The 27,956-nt window shown below is 43.3% G+C and overlaps 1 protein-coding gene across 1 annotated transcript in view; it reads right to left on the bottom strand.

Moving 5' to 3' along the window:
• Positions 1-2,534: 2,534 nt before the first annotated feature.
• The window catches only part of LOC127646047 (sialoadhesin-like), a 55,779-nt gene continuing 30,357 nt past the window's right edge, over positions 2,535-27,956 (bottom strand). The window contains exons 6-9 of the mRNA XM_052129533.1: positions 7,072-7,341; positions 5,347-5,610; positions 4,984-5,229; positions 2,535-2,572 (exon numbers count right to left, since the gene is read on the bottom strand). Of these exons, the coding sequence (XP_051985493.1) occupies positions 2,535-2,572; positions 4,984-5,229; positions 5,347-5,610; positions 7,072-7,341 (818 nt within the window). The remainder of the gene's footprint in view (positions 2,573-4,983; positions 5,230-5,346; positions 5,611-7,071; positions 7,342-27,956) is intronic.

The following is a 27,956-nucleotide window of genomic DNA, read 5'->3' as shown; positions in this document are numbered from 1 at the left end:
CAACATTAGCACAGGTCTCACCGACACACATATATGTAACTCCCCATGAACTCCCGTGTTACCGTATATGACACAGTATCCCCGCAAGTCCATTAAGCTACAATATATGACATATCCTCCCCTTTTGTGTTATTTCAAAACAAGGAACATTTTAACTGAAAATGGCTAGGCAACACATACCCCAAAATTACACATACCCCTCATTTGAGATCACAGCAAATACTTTTCATGGTCCAGTACAACATCTCAATGACAGCAGAAACAGAAAGAAAGATTAACATATCATCTCTGTACTGTTATACCTCTAACAAATCACAGGAGATTATGTAATCATCAATAGCAACATACATAACAGGAATATCAGCTTGTAATAACGCTCACTACAATATGGCGTTAATATGTAAACACGTAGAAACCGAAACCGAAAGTAAACCGCTGATCGGCAATGAACATCACTTAGATGAATTTCACTTCATTCATACGAACATAACAGAGTAATTCTAGTCATCATCAACACAGTGACATGTTTAAAGACATAATCTGCAATATTATTACCTCAGGAGTCAGATATCATTGAACAAACACATGTGAACACCAGATCTCAATACACTCAAAATCAGCGGATAAACATCACATTAACAGTCATGAAAGTATCTATAGATTCATCAGAACATATATCAGGGAAATAATTACTCACAGTCACTCATGGACGCACACTTTAGCACACACAACATGTTTTCTTGTCTTTCATCTGCCTTGCTCCGCTGTATGCCGTTGATTGACAGGCGCTCTAAGCCCCGCCTCTCCAACACTGTACATTATAAATATGTTGACACAGTTCAATATTGATGTGATTCCGTCACAACTGTCATTTTGATATATCGATGTGCTATTGTTTTATAATAATAGATTGTTTATATTTTCTGTATTACCAGGTTTATTTGTTTGTTTGTTGTTTACTCTGAGTTTGTGCATGAGTCGGTGTTGTGCGGGACGTTTGCTGGATTTCATCTCTAAGATAATGTTTCCTGGTGTTGCAGTTTGTTGTCGCTGTTGAATAGCGGAAGAGAAGTTTCTGTCTGAGGCTCTCGGGAGCGCATAAACGTCACATCCTTTGGATTTTCCCGGCAAAAGTGACCCGCTCCATCTCATGAAAATCAGTCTACAGGCTTTAAAGGAATACTCCAGCTGTGGGAAGATGAATGTGTATTTAATAGTGGTCATTTATGTAGTAGAAATGTGAAATTATTTTTGAATTTGAAGCATTCTAGACTGAGAAAAGGCAAAAAATGTATGTTTTACTCATGTGGCTGAAAGACAACAACTCCCAGAATGCACTTGCTTTGCCGCACTTACGAGGCCACTCCCAAACCAACGTTAGTAACGAACATACACACATACAGTATGTGCGCATACATGAAAATATAACAATAGCTCAGCTGACATCGCGGGAACAACATTATGCCGGGTGTCCAAACTCTGTACATTACGTCTTAGTAACAAAAAGAAATACAAAAAATACTCACTTTACACTAAGCCGTCCATTTGTCCCTGCAGGCTTTGGCTGGCGTTTCCAATTTATCTTTGGGATCCTGAAATAAGTTTCCATGTGTGGTACAAAACTTGGGTGCTCAGTTACACATGCTAGTGGTGCAGTTTCATCAGCGGATTCAGCGATCTCATGCAGAAGAAAATGGCATCGCTGAAATTCGCGACAGCAATAGGACTCTCTATCTGTTTGCATAGGCGCTAGCGAGAGCACTAACCACGACCAGTCCGCCTCAGCTCGAGTCTGGCCGGTTTCTTCCTCCTGACCGCCAAGCAGCTACTCCGGCAGCCTCTTGTTCCTCCATCTCCCGTAACTGTTAGGTGCGCTGTATTGCGGCTCAGTATAGGTAGCCGCGAGCATCCGATTCACACAAAAGATCTTCGAAATCCCCATCTGTCATTACTTCAAAACTTTCTTCCGCCATCGTGATTAGACTATTATACAAAGTTTTACAGAGCAAGAGCCTGTTAGCTTAGCTTAAAGATGGCTGACACTATCTTTACATTCTATGAGTAAGATCCCGCCTCATATGGGTGTGGTGAAAACATGCGGAACTAGCTTCTAATTCTGGCTGTAGTTTAAGCCTCTCGCCCAAAAATCCTCCGATGACGCAAAATGACGATTTCTGCGTCATCGGAGGATTTTTTTCCAGACTAAAAATTACATTTTCTCTCATATCATGGGGATATGAGGGGGGGAAGCAGGGTAATTCAAAAATACTACTGGTTTTCTACTGATACAAAGCTTAATGCTAAATCCTGGAGTATTCCTTTAATAGCGACTGAATTCGGGAAGGGCTCGTTTTTTAAGATGCGTTACAAGCCGTTCATACATTGGCAAAAAATAAATACAATAATTACATGGAAAATGTTACATATGGCACCTTTAAGCAGTTACTGTAATATCAAATAAACAAGATTGTATTCTTCAGTGTTCATGTGTTGTTTGTTTATTCACACTGAATCCAAACATACAGAATTAAAGATTACGTTTCTAAAGGCGCGTGTCCATCAGAATACAGTCCAGTTTGATTCACAACATTTCATTAACAAAGTGAATTATGAGTCGAGAAAAATAAAAAGTGGATCAGAATAGATGAATTAAAGGACAGTGGAAAAGAGATAAATTAAAAAAAAATCTGACAGAAAATTTAGGCCTAATTAATGAATTTAAAGGTGAATATAGTTACACTGACATTATAGAAACACACATACGCAGGTTTATAATGTAAGAGTTAGTTTACAATTTACATGAAAGAGCAAATTCTGAACTTAAACAAGAAAGTGTCCCAACTACAATAAATGTTGCACTATTAAACACACATTTAAAATAAGTGCATTATAAAAGCAGAAGGTTTGTGTACAAACTTCCCGACACAAAATACAAGAAACATGATCAGAACTTTTGCATGTAAAGGCATTTAACGGCATTCTCTCATTACATGTTGACGTCAAGACTGGATAAAAAACATCTCAAAATCTCATGGAAATCCAGTTTTGTCTTGTCAGGTGTCTTTTTAATTAATGAGCTGATCATTGATTGATTTCAGCGTTTCTTCTACATGTAAATGTGTGTATTTTAAAATAAACTTGATCAATTCTTGCAGGTTTTTTCTTTTCGGTGATTAAAAACTTGAGCATAAGTTGCATCGACTCCAGCACTGCCACCTAAAAGACACAAATGAATAATAATAATAAAGTAAAAAGCTTCAGCTGTATTTGGCACATTCAGCGTGATCATTTGAACTGTAATTGTGACTTTTGAATGATGATATTATATGTGTGTTTCTCTCACCTCTGTCTGTGTTCTGCTTCAGATCAGAGTAAACAGTGTCTTCACACTCACTGCTTTTCCCTGATAGTGAACAACAGAGAGTCATAATCAACATCTTAATCATTATACAGATCAATAATAATTCATAATCTATGACACTATTAAGAGGATACAGCAGATACAAAACCTGACACACTCAAAACATGTATGTGTGTGTATTTTATTGAACATCAGATGTGGCCTGTAATCTTTATATCCTGTATGTGATATTAAATTATAATATTAAAGGGATTTCTTCTGATTTACCTCTTTGATTGTCCTCAGTTTTCATCTCAATTAAAACATCTCTTTTTCCAGCATCTACCAAAGAAAATAACAGAAAATATCAGTTCCCCGTCTGTCACTCAGTCGACGTTTTGACGAGTGCCACTCTTTTAGAGAAATATACTCTTTTAATTGTGTTTTTATATATATATGAGAATATGAATATATATATATATAAACGAAGTTATTCTTTTATCAGCTGCTGAAGCGCTCAGAACACTTTTTCCGCTAGAAAGCAACAGCTTGTAGAGATGAATGAACGTCAGAGGAGTTCAGCTCTGTGACTGCTCTCTCTGCTCTGAAGAAGATATCTGATGTGTATTTGCAGCGTCACTCCTTTTATACCTGTATGTCCGGGGGAGTGGCATGCAAATTCCACAAGCCAATTCTTATTGGCCTTTTCTCAAAATCAGAGATGTCTGGGCTCCGCATGAGCGACCCCTAGTGTCAACTCATCAACACAACATCTCGTTCCCTCCATCAGGGAACGGAGGTTATGTTAGTAACAGAGACGTTTTTGCTTAATAAATGTTAATTCTTAACAGGTGTAGTAAAGAGGATTTATTTTACCTTTATCCACAGATATCTTGTTTTTAATAGTGACCTCTGAATATGTGACCTCATCTGCTGATGCCCCTGATCACAGGAAACCAAACAAAGCAATTAGCCAATAGATGGGCATTTTAAAGATGAGCAATATATATATTTTGGTAACTAAATATTTAAAACTCTACCTGTGCTCTTCTTATCGTTTGTTTCCACTTCATCATAAATGTGATCACAACCTGCTGGGCAGCAAACATGTGTTTGAGGATTAAAGATCCACACACAGCTGTTACAGGGAAACACTTGAATAATGTGTTATTGAGTCTGACCAGACTGTAGAGGACAGTTTTCTGTCGGGGATTCTCCAGGTCGTGTCCTCTGATTCTGAACTGATGTCTGTTGGTTGATACACTGCTGATCTACAGTAGATAGAGACAAAGATCAATGATGTGTCCACATGTCAACTTCTCTTAAAGATAATGTGTGTCATTTCATGTTCAAATACTTTCTTGTGTCCCTTAATATGCAGAGTAAACTATAAATAAAGTTTCATTTGGTGGTGAACATTAGGATTGATCAAACAATACTATGAACAAACCTTTGTTGTGTTTGTATCTCCACAGCAGGATCAGTGAGATGAGGAGTAACACGGCAACACTCAGACACGCAACCACCCAAATCACCGGATGAGAAGATGAACCGTCTGAGACTGGAGAACACGACAGACACATTTATTCATATTTTATTATTGCGAAGATCTCAGAATAACTCACTGGAATAAATGTCACCTGTGACTGAGATCCAGCTCTCGGGTGACTGTCCTCTCTCTCCGTGTTTACAGGAGTAGAAACCCTCATGTGACTTTGAGACAGTAGGGATGCTCATCTCTCCTGTCGTCTGTTTCTGGAGGAGTGATCCATCTTTATAGAAATCAGCTGTGAGGATTGAGGAGTTTGTAGATCGATGTAAACAGTGTAGAGTCAGAGTATCTCCCTCAATCACAGGATGAACAGAACTCTCCAGAATCACATCACCATCTACACAACAGAGGAAATGGAGAAACAGCAGGAAGAAGTTTAAGCACATATTTAAAGTCACATATTCAGCTCTGTTTTAAGTATCATGACACTATATCTGCTGTTATATAGACTCACCATGTACTGTGATGTTAATATGAGGACTGTGTTCTCCAGATTGAGACTCACACCAGTACACTCCAGTGTCAGATGTTTTAAGGGAGCTGATTTCACATGTAGATCCTGTAGATGAACAATCTTTCATTCTCTCACTGTCTGTGTTTCTTCTCACTGTCCATCCAGTGGAGTTATTGTGATCCTCACAGTTCAGAGAGAGAGAGTGAGATGAGAAGTGTTGACTTCTGCTGGGACTGATGATCAGAGACACTGAGGGACGTTGAGCTGAAATGAAGTTCAAACAAATACTGCAAGATAAATCCCTGTAGAAACTTATAGGTGAAAAATCGACATGAAAACTGAGAATGATTCAGTGCAAAGACTCCAGGATAGGAGTGATCATGTGGATCAAGATCTGGTCAGGATTTCAGCTTCTGAGATTTGAATGAAGTAAAATTGGGGATTAAGAAAGCTCGACAAATCATGTTTTTGGGATTCTGCTGGATGTGATGGTGCTCCGCATAGCTCGCAGGAGAGTGAAGTGCAGGCTGCGAAAATGCGGCAGTAGAGTTCAGCGTTGGGTGCCCCAGTATGTTCCTTGGTTGAACTGCTGTAACCGACCTGCTGCTTGAGTGGCGAAAAGAACGTGGTAGTTGTAGAAAACCTCCAACACATACAGCCATGTCTAGTATGACTGATAGGTAATCGTCTAGCTCGGTCCTTCGATCTGGATAGACGGAGCAAATTATGTTGCGGTAAATCGAAAAAGCTAAAGCAAATTCGGTAGGGGTGAGGTCTTTAGAGTGGGAATTTATTGTGTGGCTGAGCTGCATTAAGCCTAGGCTGGTTTGCAGCTGTCTGGGCTGGCTGATTTTTCCATTCTGTATAATGCAGCCCATGCACGTTTCGTGGCCGAACCACCGGCCCGCTCGGTTCTCCCGCTGGCCATTACACCCCTTGCAAACGCAATTTACAAACACAGGCACTGGTAATAAAATACAGTAAGTTTTATCTCACCTGTGACATTGACCCACAATGCATCACTGTACTTTGTGTAGTAAACTGGTTCTCCTCTTCCAGCTCTACACCAGTACTGACCTCCATCAGACACTGAATCAATATGGACTCTGTAGGAGTTTGTTTCTGTCTTGTTTTTCTCAGAGTTCTGTGTGTGTTTGTACCAGTAAAAGTCCCATCCAGCGGTCTGAGTCATGTGACAGATCAGAGTCACCGTGTTTCCTGTCAGTGCAGCTCCTGCAGTATCTGATGTGAGTTCAGGATTGAGCTTTGAGTCTGTGGTGAAGAACATTTGGGTCATTAATAAACAGAGTTCATCTTCTGCTCGTCTTTACTACAGTAATTACTGACCTTTAACAGAAAGAATAACACTTGTGTTCTGTGATGTTGCTGGTCTTCCATCTCTCTTTCCTCGACAGCAGAACTGATGTTGATCAGACTCAGTAGCTCCTCTGATAGTGAGAGTGTTTGTGTTTACAGTGTAACGCTCAGACTCAGACACGACAGTTCTGTCTTTATACCACTCATATCTCCAGTTACTGTAATCAGACTCAATGTCACACTTCATGATCACTGTCTCTCCAGTGAAAACAGATGTTTCTGGATGTACAGTGAGTTTAGCTGTGGGCAAATCTGTTCAGAGAAGGAAATATTTACTCAGAGCTCCTGATAAACACTCAGTACAAACTGAATAAACTTTGTAAAAGTCTACAGAGATGCTGTACACACCTGATACAGTCAGTGTAACAGCATCACTGATGTCTGATCTCTGTGAGTCTCTGATTTTCTCTCCTCTACAGCTGTATTTACCACTGTGAGATTTGTCAGATGTGATTCTGTACACTCTCTCAGTGCTGACTGGATTGACTGAATCATCTTTAATCCAGCTGTATCTCCACTCAGTGTGTGTTTGTGTCTGTATGTCACATGTGAGAGTGACTGTCTCTCCTCTGAACACATGATGATCTGGATTTACACGCACTTCAGGTTTTGGTCTCTCTGTATAAAACACAAGTAAATATTCATCTATTTTACAATAATACAAGAATTAGACTGTAATCAGTTCATCTGAAGATTATGAAGATTTGAATCATTGAAATAAATGTAACAATTACAACAACGCACATATCCACCATTTTCACTGAACGAAGAATTGTTTCACGATTCGACTGTTTTTAATTTCCGTCTCCAGTGTTTTCTCTCTAAAAAATGCTGTTTTATTTTTTCTGCTCAACCACTGGGTTGATTTGACCCAATTTGTGTCGGCAATCGTTGATTTTCTGTCAGAAAGTTACTTTAAAAACTTTCCCGCCCTTTTTCTAGCTAATTATCGCTCTGTTCATCTGTACATTTAACAGAAATAATATCTAAATACAGATTTCTGTGCTATGTAGTATTTTGTCTGAAAGTTGCTGGTAGTTTTAACTGCGTTAAGTTTCACATTTAATTGCAAATGTTATTCATCGACCCTCATCACACGATTATTATAGAGTTATGAGCCGTTTTACCTCATTTTCAGTTCTTTAGTACATTAGACCTCAAAACACATTATAAATCACCAGAAATGCACAAACACAGATAAATTAAGGCTTGTTTGCTTCATGTGATGTCAAATTCTCTTTATTTGGGATATAATTAAAATGTGTATAATAATGATAAGATGCTTTTAACTGGTATTTATTTTCTTACAGATGGATGAATATGTGAAAACTGACAGAGTGAAATATTGAGGAATTAATTCCTACATTTGAAGGTCTGTATTAATATATAATATTTTACAGGGTTCCTGAAATCATTGCAAATAACTTTAAATAGCAACATAATGAACTGATCAGACTGATTTTAAATCCCATGAATGTTAGCCTCCCCCTTCAGAACTTGAGGACAGCTGTACAAACTACTAAAACAAATTTAGATAAACTTTTTTTATTAGGCTATTAACATTCCATTATAAATTCAACTTCATTTTGAAATAAGTTATATTTTTTCATTATGGTTTACGCGTGTTAAAGTGCGTGTTATGCATATGCGTGTAGCAAAATTAATCTTTATAGTGACTGAGTTTCACCGCCTCTCTCGAAAGGCTATGAAAGTCCTCATCCCCTTCCCCTACACTTACTGATGTGAGTGCCGGTTTTCTGCTTTGACCCTGATTAAAAGCAAATACTGATCAAAGCTGCAGGTGGATTTACATTTATTCTTTTCTACCGTGCAGCCCCGCATCGATCACCTGTGAGCATCAAAAACTCAGACTCATTGTTCCCACTGATGAAGGGGCGATGAAAATGAAGAGGCAAAATCGGCAATCAGATTTATTTTGTATTTTTTGCGTAACGCAAGCCTATATGGAAGTGATTTTTACGCATTTTATACTGTGACAAAACAGCGCTGTTTGATGTCTGATGTTGATGTTTTCAAAGTTTAATTGGTTTCCCAAACACTGTGAGGAAAGATTGTCAGGTGTGCGGTGGAAAATTATCAAATTCCACAAAATAAATAAATGCATGAAAATAATAATAATAATAATCATAATTTCAGGGATTTAAACTCCTCACCTCTCGGAGAAATTTGCCGTTTTGAAACCACAACCGGTCACTTTTGTGATTGTGAAGAGCAATGATTAATGTGCAAAAGAATGGAGCCAGAAATATGACAAAACAACTGTAATGATGACCTTAATGATGAATACAATTATGAAACAGTAAAAAGGCTTATACATTTTTACATTGTAATTAACAATAATCAACATTACCCAAAATCGAACCTTTTTATGCTGCTTGTTTAAACTTATTTTCCAGCTTTGAAGATTTATGACAAGAATTTTCAGTTTAAAATTATTCTGACAGTCAAACTAAAAATAAATGGCATAATGACTAAACATCATTAGGGATGTGCACGTGTGGGAATGACAGTAATCCTGTGTTTGTAACGTTTGTTGGAGTTCGGTGTGTAAATTAGCCCTTAAATGCCTAACAATAAGCTACAATTTGCATGAAATGAATCGTATAATTTAATCACGCCTGCTAAATCACACACATCTGAATGATCATTCATGATGTTCATGTCTTGAGCTAAAAACGCACTTACAAACACTAACAATTGTTAGAAATAACATCTGTCTTGGATCTGATGTGGATTCCGATCACAGAATGAAGCATAATTACTTTCATTATTGAGTTATATGTGATAATTACTCTTAATCACTTTCATACTAAATATACTTTATACTAAAACAAATACCAGAGACCGCTTAAACAAATGTCTCATGTGCTGAGAATGTGCTAACGGGCTAACCATAAAAATATAAATCATAAAAGTTTAAGAACCACTTCATGGTCAGAATGGCGACCTTTTGAATCACGCTCGGGCCTGAGAATTATTGTAGATCGAACTGTAATTGGCCAAAATGCTCCGTTCAACTTTTCCGAGATGCTCTACTCGTCCCTGTTGAACACGAAAGCTTGACCTCTGACCCACTTTCTGTAGTTCTGAATTTCTGTGGTTTGAATTTTAGAATATTTAATTTGGTGTTCTGAATTTCTTCTTCATCTTGAAAACTTGAAGCTGTATTTTTTAAAACGGGATTTCCCCTTCTGTCGCTCTCTCCACGTTGTGTCTGAGAAGTGACACTAGGGGTCTCTCTTGAGCACCGATATATACCTCAGTCAGTTCTATGAAAAAAGGCCAATGAGAAGTTGGCAGACGGTTTTTGCATATCTCGCCCCCGGACATACGGGCATTTAAAAGGGGCGAATACGGGAGTTCATTCAGAAAATTTCTTCGGAGCCGATGGTCGTGCATGCAGTCTGCTACGAGTCACACACCAGTTCCTGTTTAATCCTCTGACACTCTGCATGCTGTTGGATCTGACGGCGCATAACAGCGGCTTTCTCCTTCCCTTCTCCTTTACTCTAAAAAGAGCAAAATACAGCTGCTTTGAATGTCCTTCTCAGGACGCATATACACACGCCCCTGTGTAGTTTCTGGATGCAGTTGATTTCTCCCCACCTCTGACGGTCATAAAAACTGCCTTTCATACCTGGGTTGCGATCACATGCAGGCAGCATTTTTATGAATGGTCTATGTTTTCAGTACGAGAACATAGCCATGACAGCATTGCGGTCGCGGCATTTTCTTGTAGTGAGAGAAAGTCACTTTGCCTGAATTTGCCACAATTCAGTTTGCCAGGCCTCCGCCCCCCTTCGCGGGTGTCCATTTTTCCGCAGTATACGGCAATTGGTTCGCAGCGGTAGACCTGAAGGACGCATACTTTCACGTCTCGATCCTGCCACGACACCGACCCTTTCTACGGTTTGTGTTCGACGGTCAGGCGTATCAGTACAAAGTCCTCCCCTTCGGCCTGTCTCTGTTCCCTCCCGTCTTCACGAAAGTCGCAGAGGTAGCCCTTGCCCCGCTCCGAGAAACCGGCATATGCATACTAAATTACCTCGACGATTGGCTCATCCTGGCCCCCTCGCGTGAGTTACTATGCGTGCACAGAGACCAGGTGCTCATGCACCTCAGCCGTTTGGGGCTTCAGGTCAACTGGGAAAAGAGCAAGTTCACCCCGGTTCAGAGCATCTCTTTTCTCAGCATGGAGTTAGACTCAGTCTCAATGTTAGCACGTCTCTCCAACGAGTGTGCACAGTCGGTGCTGAAATGCCTCGCTTCCTTCAAGCCAGGCACCGTGGTCTCTTTAACGGTTCCTACCACACCCTTCAGAAGATCAGGTAGTGAACCTGCAAGCGCTGCCCCGGGAGGAGGCAGACCCAGCCCTTTCGTTGCTGTATCCGGTACGTGCTTTGCGTATCTATCTGGACCGCACGCAGAGCTCTAGACGTTCTGAGCAGCACTTTGTCTGCTTCAGGGGACAGCAGAAAAGGAACGCTGTCTCCAAACAGAGGCTCGCCCACTGGGATGTCGACGCTATTTCACCGGCTTATCACACCCAGGCCGTGCCCCCTTGTGGGTCCGAGCTCACTCAACCAGGAGTGTTGCGTCCTCATGGGCACTAGCCAGGGGCACCTCCCTAGCAGACAGCAGGGTGGGCAACACCTAACACTTTCGCGAGATTCTACAACCTCCAAACTGAGTCAGTATCGTCCTGTGTTCTCTCAGGTCCGAGCCCGTAGAACTCGGTAACACGCTGACGATCTGGCCGGGTGAATCGCTTGCGCCTATCGCCCTTTCCCTCAGCCGAGGTAAAATAGTGCGCCTTTGTTCCCAGGAGACCCCATCTTTCGCATCCCTGGTTGATTCCTCCCTAGCCCTTTTGGGTAACTCGCCGACCCAAGCCATTATGGGTACTCAATCTACCCTGTACTGGAATAGGTGCTCCACAGGTTAAGGCCCCCTGTTCGGACTCCCCCTGTGTTTAATTCCGCGGTACTGTCCCCTCACGAGCAGACTCCCATTTCTCCCTTAGGCAGTTCCAGCTGCGTCGGTCGCCGTGCTGTAGCTTCCCCCCTCCACGAAGCTGGATCTACCACCGCGCCAACTTTCCCACATAGGACCTAAGTGGCCATGTATTCGCCACTCTTTTCCTCCCCTGCTGGGTAGGTGTGGTCTCTGCAGGGTTTTCTCCCCCTGAAAGAATAGGAAACGGGGTAAGACCCCCTTCCCTTAATGCATGTAAGGGCCCAGGCCGTAGTTGCTCTATGCGAGAAACATAGATAGAAAAGAGGCCCAGCCAGGCTTGGCCCGTTCCCAGGTTGGAAAGCATCACCTTGTTCCCCTCACTAGAGTAACCAGAAGGATCCTGATGACTTTAATGGGGCATTGGGGAAGGGTACGTGCAGCCTGATACAGCTGGTCGCCTTTGCACGTAAGAAATACCTGCCCGCTCCTGTATCAGCAGTTCACGTACACGGCTCAGCGCATGGCATGATTGAAGTGGGACCCCTGAAGTCTATGAAATGAGTGATATTTATACGTGTAAAGGGTCATCACATGACTCGCGTCAGCACTGCAGAATACATTGAAGTATGAAGTGAGTGATATTTATAAGAGTAAAGGGTCATCACATGACTCGTGTCAGCACTGCAGAACACATTGAAGTCTATGAAGTGAGTGATATTTATATGTGTAAAGGGTCATCACATGACTCACGTCAGCACTGCAGAATACATTGAAGTCTATGAAGCGAGTGATATTTATACGTGTAAAGGGTCATCACATGACTCGTTTCAGCGCTGCAGAATACATTGAAGTCTATGAAGTGAGTGATATTTATACGTGTAAAGGGTCATCACATGACTCGTGTCAGCGCTGCAGAATACATTGAAGTCTATGAAGCGAGTGATGTTTATACGTGTAAAGGGTCATCACATGACGCGCGTCAGTGCAGCAGAATACATTGAAGTCTATGAAGTGAGTGATGTTTGTATGTGTAAAGGGTCATCACATGACTCGTGTCAGTATTTTTCCTTCAACAATAATGTCTTTGAGAGTATTAAGCAACAAGATATATTAAAAAATTGTCCTAATTTGTGAAGAGACATTGAATGTCTCATTTCATTTAATTAAAAATTACCTTACCGTTTATGAATATCAAAGACCCCATTTATTTAACTCATTTAAATTCACCAAGAAAATGCTTCGACCTAAAACAACATATGTATAAAAAACGACATATGAACAACACAATATTACAAAAACTATTAAAATATGAACAAAACTCTAAATAATTAACTGAACAGAACTCAATCGACAACTCAAATCTTCCTCCTGGTCCGCATCGACTTAAACTGTGTGCCGCCTGTGCATAATCAAACACATCAAGGGAGACTGATGCTGAGGCAATTGTCATTCGATTTTGTGTCTTTGCCTCGGACAGACAACTTCTCGTGGCAATTTTAATTTGGTTCTTGAGGCTGAACCAAGCGCTGCATTGCCCTCAACAAGCATTGCAGAAAGCAATGCGTCACAGAGGGGTGATTTTATGAGTTTGCCATGCAAAAAAAGAGGGAGAAGTGCACAATAAACATTGAAAACATATATTTGGAAGAGAGAAAAAGCTCAGTGGGAAACACTGACTTAAGCCATTTCAACTTTGAAAACATCAACATCAGACAGCAAACAACATCAGCTATGCTGCATCTCTCCCGGACGAACTTAATACATTTTATGCTCGTTTCGAGGACAACACCGCCGCCCTCGCGGAGAGAGCACTCGCGGCTGACGCTACAGAGGTTGATACACTCTCCGTCTCTGTTGTGGATGTAACCCGATCCTTCCGACGGGTGAACGTTCGTAAAGCCGCGGGTCCAGATGGCATTCCGGGCCGCGTCATCAGAGAGTGCGCGAATCAACTGGCTGGTGTTTTTACGGACATTTTCAATCTGTCCCTCTCCCTGTCTGTAGTCCCCACATGCTTTAAAACATCAACCATTGTGCCTGTACCGAAGCAAGCCACAATCACTTGCTTAAATGACTGGCGTCCTGTTGCTCTGACCCCCATCATCAGCAAATGCTTTGAGAGGTTAATCAGAGATTACATCTGCTCTGTTCTGCCCCCCTCTTTGGACCCATTGCAGTTTGCCTACCGCAACAACCGCTCCACTGATGATGCCATTGCATCTACACTACACACTGCTCACTCCCATCTGGAAAAAAGGAACACAATGTGAGAATGCTGTTTGTAGACTACAGCTCAGCATTCAACACCATAGTGCCCTCCAAGCTTGATATGAAACTCCGAGCTCTGGGCTTAAACAGCTCGCTGTGCAGCTGGATCCTGGATTTCCTGTCAGGCAGATGTCAGGTGGTTAGAATGGGCAGCAACATCTCCTCATCACTGACCCTCAACACTGGAGCCCCGCAGGGCTGTGTTCTTAGCCCTCTCCTGTATTCCCTATACACACATGACTGTGTGGCAACACATAGCTCCAATGCCATCATTAAGTTTGCTGACGATACGACGGTGGTAGGTCTGATCACTGACAATGATGAAAGAGCCTACAGAGAGGAGGTGCACACTCTGACACGCTGGTGTCAGGAGCACAACCTCTCCCTCAATGTCAGTAAGACCAAGGAGCTTGTGATGGACTTCAGGAGGAAAGACGGAGAACACAGCCCCATCACCATCAATGGAGCACCGGTAGAGAGAGTCAGCAGTTTCAAGTTCCTCGGTGTCCACATCACTGAGGAACTCGCATGGTCCGTCCACACTGAAGCTGTTGTGAAGAAGGCTCACCAGCACCTCTTCTTCCTGAGACGGCTGAGGAAGTTTGGAATGAACCACCACATCCTCACACGGTTCTACACCAGCACTGTAGAGAGCATCCTGACTGGCTGCATCACCACCTGGTACGGCAATAGCACCGCCCACAACTGCAAAGCCCTGCAAAGGGTGGTGCGAACTGCCAGAAACATCATCAGAGGTGAGCTTCCCTCCTTCCAGGACATATACACCAGGCGGTGTGTGAAAAAAGCTCGGAGGATCATCAGAGACTCCAGCCACCCGAGTCATGGGCTGTTCTCACTGCTACCATCAGGCAGGCAGTATCGCAGCATCAGGACCCGCACCAGCCGACTACATGACACTGCACTTTATTAATCTATAATCTCACACTGGACTGTCAACATATTCTCCTCAACATACTACTTCATATATATGCAGTTTGCCTATATTCTCCCAATATATATATATATATATATTTCATATAGTCCTTACTTATTGTATTGTATATTGTGTGTATTGTTTACTGTACATTGTATATTGTGTGTATTGTTTACTGTACATTGTATATAATTATTGTGTTGTGTAAGTATGTGTACATTTGATATGTAAACTGTGTTGTGTAAGTATGTTGTTTACTGTAATTGGTATATGTCTCGTCACTGTCATGACTGCTATGTTGCTCGGAACTGCACACAAGAATTTCACCTACTGTTGCACTTGTGTACATGGTACAGTGTGACAATAAAATGATTTGATTTGATTTGATGGACAGCGCTGTTTTGTCACAGTATCAAATGCATAAAAATTATTTCCATATAGGCTTGCGTTAAGCAAAAAAAAAAATTCATCTGATTGCCAATTTTGCTTCTTCATTTTAATCGCCCCTTCATCAGTGGGAACAATGAGTCTGAGTTTTTGATGCGCACAGGTGTAAGGCTGACATCAAGAGGTCGTAAAAGTCAAAGAACTCTGCGAGAACCAAGTCATAAAAACTCTCACACAGAAGAACATTTTCACCTGAGTCAACACATCCTACTGAGCAAGGACCATACAATGCAAATCCCATTTTTGACCTCTATCTCACCTAAGGGCAATTTAGAATGACATCCTTTTCAGTAATATAAGAGGTTTTCTGTTCATACATGTTTGATATCATTCAAGAGGTCGCGGTGCGACTGGTAAGGTGGTCTCATTCCCTTTTCAGAAAAAACAAATCTCCATTATGATTTTAGAACTTAACAGAATCCTCCACTCTATTAGAGACATGTCCCTCCCAAATCTCCCACAGGGACCACATGCTGTATGCAGATTAGGTATATTCTTTGTAAACATCAAAGGACCTAATCAATCACAAGTTTCAAAGGTCTTTGCCAAATGCTGTATAATTCTGGAGGTCTGTCCCCATCCCTGCTTGTATGTTAATGAGGTATGTCCCCAGGAAATTCCCTTGTTCATGGTTTGGGTATTCGGAGATGTGACTCATTGCTCAGGGCTCTCTGTAATCAGACAATCCCAAACCGTTTACTGTGTGTAATTTATATCAGGTAATTGCAATTCGAATTTCTTATGTTTTGATAAAATGTCTAACTATGACTTATCAATGACTAATTGGAATTGATGAATTGATTATGTTACCTGATCAATAAATTGTCAACATTTGATTTTATTCTGACTGACTCTGACATTGTGTTTCCCAAACAGATTGAACGATTCGTATGTTACCGCAAGTCTGCATCAGATTAGTGACGACTAATATTTGCCATTGATTCAAGTGTACTTGGTTTGCAAAGACAAAAAGGGAATTTCCGTTTAGAACAGCAAACGCTGCTTGACCAATCTAAATTCGGGTGTCTTACCTCTGTTTTAATTTGATGTTTCTCCAGATGAGTGTACGTGGGAAACCACGCATGGCCAATCCAAAGCTATTATAAGAGAAGTTATGTTGGTCAACTTACATCTGTAATAGTGGTCATGACCTCTACTGAAGAAAACGTTGAGTTACATTCAAGTGTATGCATTTCCATGGGGCTATACTGAAGTATCTTTGATTGTGTATACGTGAACGTGACCAATCTCAGGTATATAGCAATTACCTCTGTTTGATGATCCAATACTGACCGCTTGTGATCGTGAGACCCGCGGTGTAGAGAAAACACGCAAGGACCTCAAAGCGACATAGTTTCTTAATCTAAACGGTTAAAGTATAATTAAAGAGTTAAAGGAATAATCAAACATTCGCTCACTTTTAATGATGCTCAGATATCATTAAAAACCTTTTTCATTTATGGAGTCAGATGAAATAACGAGGTAATACATGAAATAACGAGGTAATACATACTTCACCCGTATTATTGGAGACCGCCATTGGACCGATAAACGGGCTTACTGTTATGTTCCCTGTTGTCTTTTGTTTTTTGTACTGTTATTGTGAAGTTTAGTTTAGTTCCTGGTTTGGTTTGTTGTAGGTTCTTTTATTCTGTCATGTTCACTGTTGTCCTGTGTTCTGTGTTTCTATATTCACGTTCATGTCATGTTTCCCTGTCTACTCCGTGTTTTCCTTTTCACCCGTCACTGTTCATGCTCCATGTCACGTTTTCCTTGTTGTCCTGCCCGTGTTTCACTGTTCTTGTCTTAAACTACATTTCCCACCATCCACCTGCCATCAGCACGGCCATTTTGGTTCATTGTTCTCACCTGTGTCCAATCCAGTCATCACTCCCTGTGTATTTAAGCCCTGCGTTTTGTTCACTCCCTGTCGATTGTTGAATGTTGTTCAAGCCTGGTCTGTGTTCCCTGCCCGAGTTTTTTGTTTATGTTTATTTCCCCATCGTGGGTTTTCCTTTGTTTATTTGTTTGTTCAGTTAAATAAAAGTTTAAACTGCGTTTGGATCCGCACCTCCTCGTCTGTCTTCACTCCAGCCTCCTTCATTCATAACAGAACAATCGACCCAAAATGGATCCAGCGGTCCAACAGGCCAATTACCGGCTGCTGTGCCTGAAGCAAGGGGACCGACCGGCGGTGTGCCACATTGGCGACTTTCTCAGGCTGGCTAGCGTCTCTGACTTCCCGGATTCTGCCCTGGTGGTCTACTTCAGGGGCAACCTGAACGCCTCGTTGAGGGAGCAGTTGCCACCGGCCACGCCGCAGTGGTCTCTCTGCAGCTTCGTGGAGATGACTCTGCTGGTCTCGCGGCTCACCATTAACCATGGGCGTTGCTGAGAAGGATCTCTGCCTCGCCATCCACAGTGGAGCCTCTTCGACCACCTCCAGCGCCCCAGTAACACCAGCCCCACCTGTCTGCGAACCGACCCTCACGCCAGTCACCTACCACGAGCCAGCGCGGCCCACTTCGTCAGCCCGGAGGAGGGAGAGAAGACGGGCTTCCGCCTTCCGGCCCACGCCTGCCCCGGTGAGCAAGCCAGAGCCCACGCATGTCACTTTGAGCGAGCCTGAGTCCTCGTCAGCCACGGTGAGCGAGCTAGAGCCCATGCATGTCACTGTGAGCGAGCTAGAGCCCACGCATGTCACTGTGAGCGAGCCTGAGTCCTCGTCAGCCACGGTGAGCGAGCTAGAGCCCACGCATGTCACTGTGAGCGAGCCTGAGTCCTCGGCCGTCCCCGAGCCAGCGCCAGTAGTCTCAGACGTCAGTGAGCCAGAGCCGTTAGCCTCAAATGTCAATGAGCCAGCGCCTGTAGCCTCGACCGTCCCAGAGCCAGCGCCTGTAGCCTCCGATGTCAGCGAGCCAGCGCCTGTAGCCTCCGATGTCAGCGAGCCAGCGCCTGTAGCCTCCGATGTCAGCGAGCCAGCGCCTGTAGCCTCCGATGTCAGCGAGCCAGCGCCTGTAGCCTCCGATGTCAGCGAGCCAGCCTGTAGCCTCGGATGTCAGCGAGCCAGCGCCTGTAGCCTCCGATGTCAGCGAGCCAGCGCCTGTAGCCTCCGATGTCAGCGAGCCAGCACCAGTGGCCATGACCGTCCAAGAGCCAGTGCCAGTGGCCATGACCTTCCAAGAGCCAGTGCCAGAAGCCGTGACCATCCAAGAGCCAGTGCCAGAAGCCTTGACCGTCCAAGAGCCAGTGCCAGTAGCCATGACCGTCCAAGAGCCAGTGTCAATGGCCGTGACCGTCCAAGAGCCTGCGCCTCTCGAGCCCCCTAGTGTTCCGCCTCCCAAGTCTCTCAAGTCTCTCGAGTCTTCCAGGGCTCCTCCTCCCGAGCTTTCCAGAGCTCCGCCTTCCGAATTTCCCGAGCTTTCCAGAGCTCCGCCTTCCGAGTTTCCCGAGCTTTCCAGAGCTCCGCCTTCCGAGTGTCCCGAGCTTTCCAGAGCTCCGCCATCCGAGTGTCCCGAGCTTTCCAGAGCTCCGCCATCCGAGTTTCCAGAGCTTTCCAGAGCTCCGCCTTCCGAGTTTCTCGAGCTTTCCAGAGCTCCGCCATCCGAAGTTTCCCGAGCTTTCCAGAGCTCAGCCATCCGAAGTTTCCCGAGCTTCCTAGAGCTCGCCTTCGGCCTCCCGAAGCTTTCCAGAGCTCCGCCTCCCGAGCTTCCAGAGCTCCGCCTCCCGAGCTTCCAGAGCTCCACCTCTCAAGCCTTTCGAGCCTCCCAGGGCTCCGCCTCTCAGGCCTCTCGAGCCTTCCAGGGCTCCGCCCTCAAGCCTTTCGAGCCTACTAGGGCTCCGCCTCAAGTCTCCAGAGCTTCCACGGCTCTTCTTCCAGAGATTCTCGAGCCTCCAAAGCTCCGCCTCTCAAGTCTCTCGAGCCTCCAGGGCTCCGCCTCTCAAGTCTCCCGAGCCTCCTAGGGCTCCGCCTCCCGAGCTTTCCAGAGCTCCGCCTTCGAGCCTCCCAGAGCTCCTCCCGAGCCTCCCAGGGCTCGCCCTCGAGCCTTCCAGGGCTCCGCCTCTCAAGCCTCTCGAGCCTCCTAGGGCCCCGCCTCTCAAGTCTCTCGAGCCTCCTAGGGCTCCGCCTCTCAAGTCTCTCGAGCCTCCTAGGGCTCGCCTCTCAAGTCTCTCGAGTCTTCCAGGGCTCCTCCTCCAGAGTCTTCCAGGGCTCCGCCTCTCAAGCTCTCTCGAGCCTCCTAGGGCTCTGCCTCTCAAGTCTCTCGAGCATGCCAGGGCTCCGCCCCTCAAGCCTCCCGAGTCTTCTAGGGCTCCTCCGCCCGAGCCTCCCAGGGCTCCGCCTCTCAATCCTTTCGAGCCTACTAGGGCTCCGCCCCCCAAGCCTCCAACGGCTCCGCCTCTCGAGCCTCCTACGGCTCTGCTCCCAGAGACTCCAGAGCCTCCTACGGCTCCGCCTCCAGGGTCTCCTACGGCTCTACTCCCAGAGACTCCAGAGCCTCCTACGGCTCCGCCTCTCGAGCCTCCTACGGCTCCACCTCCCGAACCTCCTACGGCTCTACTCCCAGAGACTCCAGAGCCTCCTACGGCTCCGCCTCTCGAGCCTCCTACGGCTCCACCTCCCGAACCTCCTACGGCTCTACTCCCAGAGACTCCAGAGCCTCCTACGGCTCCGCCTCTCGAGCCTCCTACGGCTCCACCTCCCGAACCTCCTACGGCTCTACTCCCAGAGACTCCAGAGCCTCCCACTGCTCGGCCTCTGAGCCTCCTACGGCTCCACCTCCCGAACCTCCTACGGCTCTACTCCCAGAGACTCCAGAGCCTCCTACGGCTCCGCCTCTCGAGCCTCCTACGGCTCCACCTCCCGAGCCTCCTACGGCTCTGCTCCCAGAGACTCCAGAGCCTCCTACGGCTCCACCTCCAGAGCCTCCTATGGCTCTGCTCCCAGCTACTCCAGAGCCTTCTACTGCTCCGCCCCCAGAGCCTCCTGCAGCTCCGCCTCCTGAGCCTCCCTTGACTCCGCCTCCAGAGCCCTCCAGGCCTCCGCCTCTAGAGCTGCCTCACGGTGCCACCGCCTCAGCTCCATCTCATGAGCCCCCTCAGCTCGGCCTCCCGAGCTCCCAGAGCCTCCCTCGGCTCTGCCTCCTGGGCCTGCCTCGGCCCGCCTCCGAGCCTCCCTCGGCTCCGCCTCCGGACCTCCCTCGACTCGCCTCCTGAGCCATCCTCGGCTCGCCTTCCTCAACCCCGCCTCCTAGGTCTTCCAGGGCTCTGCCTCCAGAATCTCCCGAGCCTTCCACTGCTCGGCCTCCCGAGCCTCCTCCGCTCAGCCTCCTATGGCTCTTCTCGCCGAGCCTCCTCGGCTCTGCCTCTAGAGCCTCCTACGGCTCTCGGTCCTCTGAGCCTCCTACGGCTCGCCCTCTGAGCCTCCTACGGCTCGCCTCCAGAGCCTCCTACGGCTCCGCCCCCAGAGACTCCAGAGCCTTCCTGGTCTCCGCCCCTAAAGCCTTCTAAGCCATCACCTCCCTCGGCTTCGCCTCCCGAGCCTCCCTCGGCTTCACCTCACGCGGCTCCGCCGGCCTCCCCAGTGGCCATTCCTCCTCCCAGGCCCCCCGAACCGGTCCTTGCCCCACGGCCATCTCCTTGGCCACCAAAACTGGCCTCTGTCCTGTGGCCACCTCCCAGGTCATCTAAACCTGCCCCTGCCCGGGCGATACCTCCCTGGCCTCCTAAACCTGTCCCTGTGTGCCCCCAGAGACTGCCAAATTGGCCCTCCGGACTGTCTCATTTCCCTTTGTGCCCCCGTGAACTGACTCTTTTCCCTTTGTGCCCCCGTGAACTTTCTCTTTTCCCTTTGTGCCCCCGTGGACTGCCTAATTGCCCCTTGCGCCCCCGTGGACTGCCTAATTGCCCCTTGTGCCCCTGTGGACTGCCTAATTGCCCCTTGTGCCTCGTGGACTGCCTGATTTCCCCTTGTGCCTCCTTGGACTGTCCCTGTACCCATTGTGCCCCCTTTGGTCTGTCTGTTTTTCCCCTGTCCTAATCCCTCACCCCTTGGACATGTATTTTTTTTGTTGTTCTTGTTGTTTTCTTTAGGACCGTCTGGAATCCGGTCCTTCTGAGGGGGGGTTATGTTATGTTCCCTGTTGTCTTTTGTTTTTTGTACTGTTATTGTGAAGTTTAGTTTAGTTCCTGGTTTGGTTTGTTGTAGGTTCTTTTATTCTGTCATGTTCACTGTTGTCTTGTGTTCTGTGTTTCTATATTCACGTTCATGTCATGTTTCCCTGTCTACTCCGTGTTTTCCTTTTCACCCGTCACTGTTCATGCTCCATGTCACGTTTTCCTTGTTGTCCGCCCCGTGTTTCACTGTTCTTGTCTTAAACTACATTTCCCACCATCCACCTGCCATCAGCACGGCCATTTTGGTTCATTGTTCTCACCTGTGTCCAATCCAGTCATCACTCCCTGTGTATTTAAGCCCTGCGTTTTGTTCACTCCCTGTCGATTGTTGAATGTTGTTCAAGCCTGGTCTGTGTTCCCTGCCCGAGTTTTTTGTTTATGTTTATTTCCCCATCGTGGGTTTTCCTTTGTTTATTTGTTTGTTCAGTTAAATAAAAGTTTAAACTGCGTTTGGATCCGCACCTCCTCGTCTGTCTTCACTCCAGCCTCCTTCATTCATAACACTTACACAGGTGATCGATGCGGGGCTGCACGGTAGAAAATAATAAATGTAAATCCACCTGCAGCCTTGATCAGTATTTGCTTTTAAGCAGGGTCAAAGCAGAAAACCGGCACTCACATCAGTAAGTGGAGGGGAAGGGGATGAGGACTTTCATAGCCTTTCGAGAGAGGTGGGGAAACTCAGTCACTACAAAGAGATTCCTTTTGCTACACGCATATGCATAACACACACTTTAACATGCAAGTAAGCAGGACAGATGTGTACAGAGTGAACCATGTGAGCTGCACCCCCCCCCCCAGGGTAGGCGCACCTCACCAATTGAAAACCTCTGTATTATACTATATATTTAATAGAATTATATACAAATATTTTCTTTATCCGCAAGATCAGAATCTAAAGATATTTAAAACATTTAATTAACTGAGTAATAAAAGTCACTGTGACAACATGCCCCAATGGTGAATCATATGAGGGGTAAGTTGTCACAGTTGACATTGTTAATTTTCCAACATATTATTAGGGCCTAAATAAAACATTGTGGTGTTTTCTTCAAAATATTTCCCTCATTTAACATTTTACAGCTTCTTGAAACTTACATTTAAAGACAGGAGCATCAGCTCGAAGTCCAATACTATCTTAAAGGTCACAGTGCAAGTCAAAACAGGTGATCCATATGGATCCAGTCGTTCAATGAAGGTCTTCTGAAGCAAAATGCTGCGTGTTTGTAAGAAACTAATCAATAATTAAGATGTTTTTAACTAAAGAAACGCTTCCGGTTAAATCTTCTATGCGCATGTACCAGGAAGTGATGTCATGTCATGTGACCCAAATATATTTTTTAAATCAGAAGTAATGTACATTACTTTCATTACTTCTGATTTTATATATATATATTTGGGTCACGTGACATGACATCACGTCCTCCTGAGCCTCGGTGGTGTGAGGGGCAAAATCAGCCATGGCCATTTTAGCCTGCTGGCCCATAACACATGCTCCATTCTCGGGAACGTGTCCAGCGACTCTATGTGGGAGTCCCACACCGATCAAACCGGTGACCTGTGAGGATACCAGTGTGCAATTAATCGTGCCTGCTGACCCGTACATAAATTATTTTCTATCACAGAATTTCAAGCAAGTAACAGTCAGTGCAGCTCCACTGAACACACAAGAATATGGCATCAGGTGTAAAACGTGCCAAATAAAAGATGCGGATCATCCGCTGTGGTGACCCCTGATGGGAGCAGCTGAAAGAAGAAGACACACACTCAAATCAAATCACAACACGATCAGAGAACACACATGACACACACAAAATGACATCACACAACTCTGCTGGTTGTGTTAATTACTGACCTTTAACAGAAAGAGTAACACTTGTGTTCTGTGATGTTGCTGGTCTTCCATCTCTCTTTCCTCGACAGCAGAACTGATGTTGATCAGACTCAGTAGCTCCTCTGATAGTGAGAGTGTTTGTGTTTACAGTGTAACGCTCAGACTCAGACACGACAGTTCTGTCTTTATACCACTCATATCTCCAGTTACTGTAATCAGACTCAATGTCACACTTCATGATCACTGTCTCTCCAGTGAAAACAGATGTTTCTGGATGTACAGTGAGTTTAGCTGTGGGCAAATCTGTACAGAGAAGGAAATATTTACTCAGAGCTCCTGATAAACACTCAGAACAATATACTCCACATATGCTTTTGTATCCATTAATTCAGCTTCTTTCATTATAAATGATTTACCATATTGGATATTTTGTTAATGTGTTAGTGTGACGTTTATTTTTCTAAATTTAAGTTTTCTGTCAGAAAGTTACTTCGAAAAAGGGCGGGAAACTTTTTTATCTAATTATCGCTCTGTTCATCTGTACATTTAACAGAAATAATATCTAAATATAGATTTCTGTGTTATGTAGTATTTTGTCTGAAAGTTGCTGCTAGTTTTAAATGCGATAATTTTACATTTAATCACAAATGTTATTCATCGACCCTCATCACACGATTATTATAGAGTTATGAGCCGTTTTACCTCATTTTCAGTTCTTTAGTACATTAGACCTCAAAACACATTATAAATCACCAGAAATGCCCAAACACAGATAAAATAAGGCTCATTTGCTTCATGTGACGTCAAATTCTCTTTATTTGGGATATAATTCAAATGTGTATAATAATGATAAGACGCTTTTAACTGGTGTTTATTTTCTTACAGATGGATGAATATCCTGATTGGGGATTAAACTTTATAAACTCAGTATCTCACTGGAAACAAATCTAAAATGTCAATAAAATAATTGTATCAATGGCTGTGAAGAAAGCAGGAAATGATGTCATCAAGGGGCGTGTTTGATGTCAAGTGCAGGTGGAGCGGTCACCATTTTTGCTGCCTAATAGGAGTGTAACGGTATGAAAACCGCCACAAACATTAGCACGGTATTACGGTTTCACAGTATTTATGTGCGTTGATAATATTAAAAGCTGTTCAATATTTGGTTTCTGATAAAACACAGATAAATATTTTGGTTTTAACCAATTCTTGAACTTTATTTTGGATTTCTTCAAATTGAATCCTTTAACTTTGGGTGAGTAAATATACTTAATGTTTGAAGTGTTTCCCGTCTGAGCCCAAAATTGTCCAAAACTGACAATTTCTGCCACAGTTTCACTGTCAATTTCTTGCATTCATATTTTCAATATTTCATATTTTACATTTTGTCCAAATCATGTAAAACTACATTGAATCTTGTGTTTTTATGAAACGGGCTATAATTTATTATCCCGTGTACTGTATTTCCACATACATTCATCTCCCGTGGAAGTCCGTGGGATGGTGCTTAATGTTTGAAGTGTTTCCCGTCGATAACTTTTGCAGCAAACTTTACAGACTGGGTCTCATCAACACTGATGGAGCTTCGTGGGTCTTTCACAAGTAATCCCAGACAGCGGAATAAAGGTTCAGACTCGTCCGGACATGTCTGTATATGTTTCACTCGTGCTGGACTTCTGATGTGCTCGTGATGCGTCCATGACACCTGCATGTCACCTTTAAAACTGAGTGACAGTCAAATGCAACACGAGGAAGAAGCAAATTTAAAGATTTATTTTATCTAGCAAGTTTATATGATGATGTGTAAATGTCACAGATTCTGTCTTAATGAGAAACAGATTCACATTCTTCTCTGCATATCGCCCCCTGCTGTCTCGCAAAACATGACAAATATTGATCTGTTTCTCACCCACACCATCATATCACTTCTGAAGACATGGATTAAACCACTGGAGTCTTATGGATACTTTTATTCTGCCTTTATGTGCTTTTTGGAGCATCAAATTTATGCTAAAATATTCTTTTAAAAATCTGAATTTGTGTTCTGCAGAAGAAAGGAAGTCACACACATCTGGGGTGGCATGAGGGTGAGTAAATGATGAGAGGATTTTCACTTTTGGGTAAAAATCTCTTTAAAGTGATCGCTCAGCCAGAAGTTAATATTCTGTCATCATTTCTCTACCCTCATGTTGTTCCAAACCAGTGTGAGGCTTTGTTAGAGACTGACAGTCTCAGTTACCATTCACTTTCAATATATATATAAAACATTCACTGAAAGTAAATAGTGACTCAAACATTCTGTGAAATATCTCCTGTGTTGCACGGAAGAATGAAAGTCCTACGGGTTTGGAACAACATGATGGTGAATGATGACAGAATTTCCATGAATAATAATTCTATAATACATGTTCAATGTGTTTTATGTTCTGGAATATCGGGGACTAAATGTCTATTTGTCATTTGTGAAAGTAACAAGTTACTCACTACTTGAGTACTCTTTTAATTACTTTCTTACTCTTACTCAAGTAATTATTTATGTTAGTACTTTTACTTCTACTTGAGTAATTATGATTTTGAAGTAATTGTACTTTTACTTGAGTTCAGTGTTTGGCTATTCTTCCCACCTCTGGATAACAATTAAAGTATTTATCATGTAAATACATTTACATTTTATTTTCAGTGATAGAAGTCAGTAAGTAAATTGTTGTACTTGATCCCATTAAATGTCAAACACAGACCATTGCATGGGCCGCCCTGGGGTCATCTGTACCCTTTGACCCCCCCTGGGGCTGGGACATGTTTTATATATTATACTATATATTTTATAGAATTATATACACATATTTTCTTCTTCTTCTTCTTCTTCTTTGTTATTGGCGGCTCACATAAATAGATCATTACCGCCATCATAAAAGCTTCTTTAAGGTTAATTGTTAAAGTGTTTAAAGTATTACATTTATAAATATTTCAGAAACATGTGAGTTTAAAGTGCCGATAGTGAACAGAGTCGAGATGAGGGTTTGATGTGTTTTTGACAGTGCTTCATCTGAGTATGTAGATGTCATGATGGTCCGAGGTTTGTTTTGTTCATATCATTCACTAATTTGAGTTATTCTGACAGAAAACAACTTCACAAGTTGAGCCTGAAAGTCATTTTGACTCCAAATAACACTTAAATGTTTGTTGTTCTCCGTCTGAATCAGCTCGCTTCGGTAGTTTTACATTGTGTCTCGAGACCAGAAACACAAAACAGGCAATTACAATCATCATGTGTCGTCCAGTAGTTGCTCAGGAAAACTGTGGATCTGCTGATGATGCATATGATTATAATATAACAGATGATCACTCACCGATGACACGAAATGACACTTCATTACTCCAGTCAGTGGTGATTTGACTGATAGCGAAACACCTGCATTTTCTGCTGTTCATTGCAGTAAACTTGAACTCTTTCTCATTAGATTCTTGAACATTAACACCATCACACTGAAATCTGTATCTCCAGTCTGTCACTTCTGTCTCCTGTATGTCACATGTGAGAGTGACAGTCTCTCCTCTGAATATCGGTGATGTTTCAGGATTTACAGTCAGAACAGGTTTATCTGTAAGAACCAGAAACAAACACACAACTCTCACTTTACAAACACACATGATGCATCTACAGTTTAATTCACTCTCTCTTTCTGCTCAATAAATAAATAAATAAATAAAAGTTTAAGATTTACACATATAAATTTCACAAAACATTTTCATCCAATTTAATGACGTAATCTTTATCAAACTTGATTAATAAAACTAAGATATATTCCAGTTTTATTATTATTATTATTATTATTATTATTATTACACAGTTCAGTTTGATGGAAATTAGTTGGAATTGAAACACAAAAATAACACATTGTTTGATTTATAGATTATTTTGAATGTTTCAACACTTTCAAGTTACTTAAATCAGGACCGTCATTATGATCAGAAGAAGATATCCCAAGAAAAACAGTGTTGGGAATTACATACAATCATATATTTCATGAAATAAACTGGTCAAGATGGATTTTTAAGTAAAGATGTTAAATACGCTTGTATATTAGTCGGCAGTAACTGCTGTTATTTGTTCTTATTTATATTTTTATCATCTGCATTCATAATCAATCATTATCAGAGATAAACATTCAAGCCAATCAGATTTCAGTATCACGTTTACACTTCATCAATCCGACAGGTGAAGAGAAACTTTCAAAATATGCAGAAATAGTGAATAAAAGTGATTGTAAGATGTGAGAAACATGTGAAAGACTGAATAAGATGATCATATATATATATTTGACTCAATGCAGCAGTGGAGGATGAGTTCATCTACACATACAGTAACTATCAGGTGAATAGATGTTACTGGATATGAAATGGGGTCCTCCATTCATTTATAAATGTTTGTATTGATCGTAGTCTGTATCTGCTGCTGCATCATTTATTCCTTTCATTTGTTGTATTTATAAGAGTTGAGTTTTTAAGATAATGTCCCCAAATGTGTTTCATATTTATAATGCAAGATATGATTTATGCCTTATGTAATCCATATAAGTGCTTTACAGATATAAACTC

The sequence above is a fragment of the Xyrauchen texanus genome, chromosome 1, assembly GCF_025860055.1.
Source record: "Xyrauchen texanus isolate HMW12.3.18 chromosome 1, RBS_HiC_50CHRs, whole genome shotgun sequence".
Classification (NCBI taxonomy): domain Eukaryota; kingdom Metazoa; phylum Chordata; class Actinopteri; order Cypriniformes; family Catostomidae; genus Xyrauchen; species Xyrauchen texanus.
This window is presented reverse-complemented; position numbering and strand designations above follow the sequence as displayed.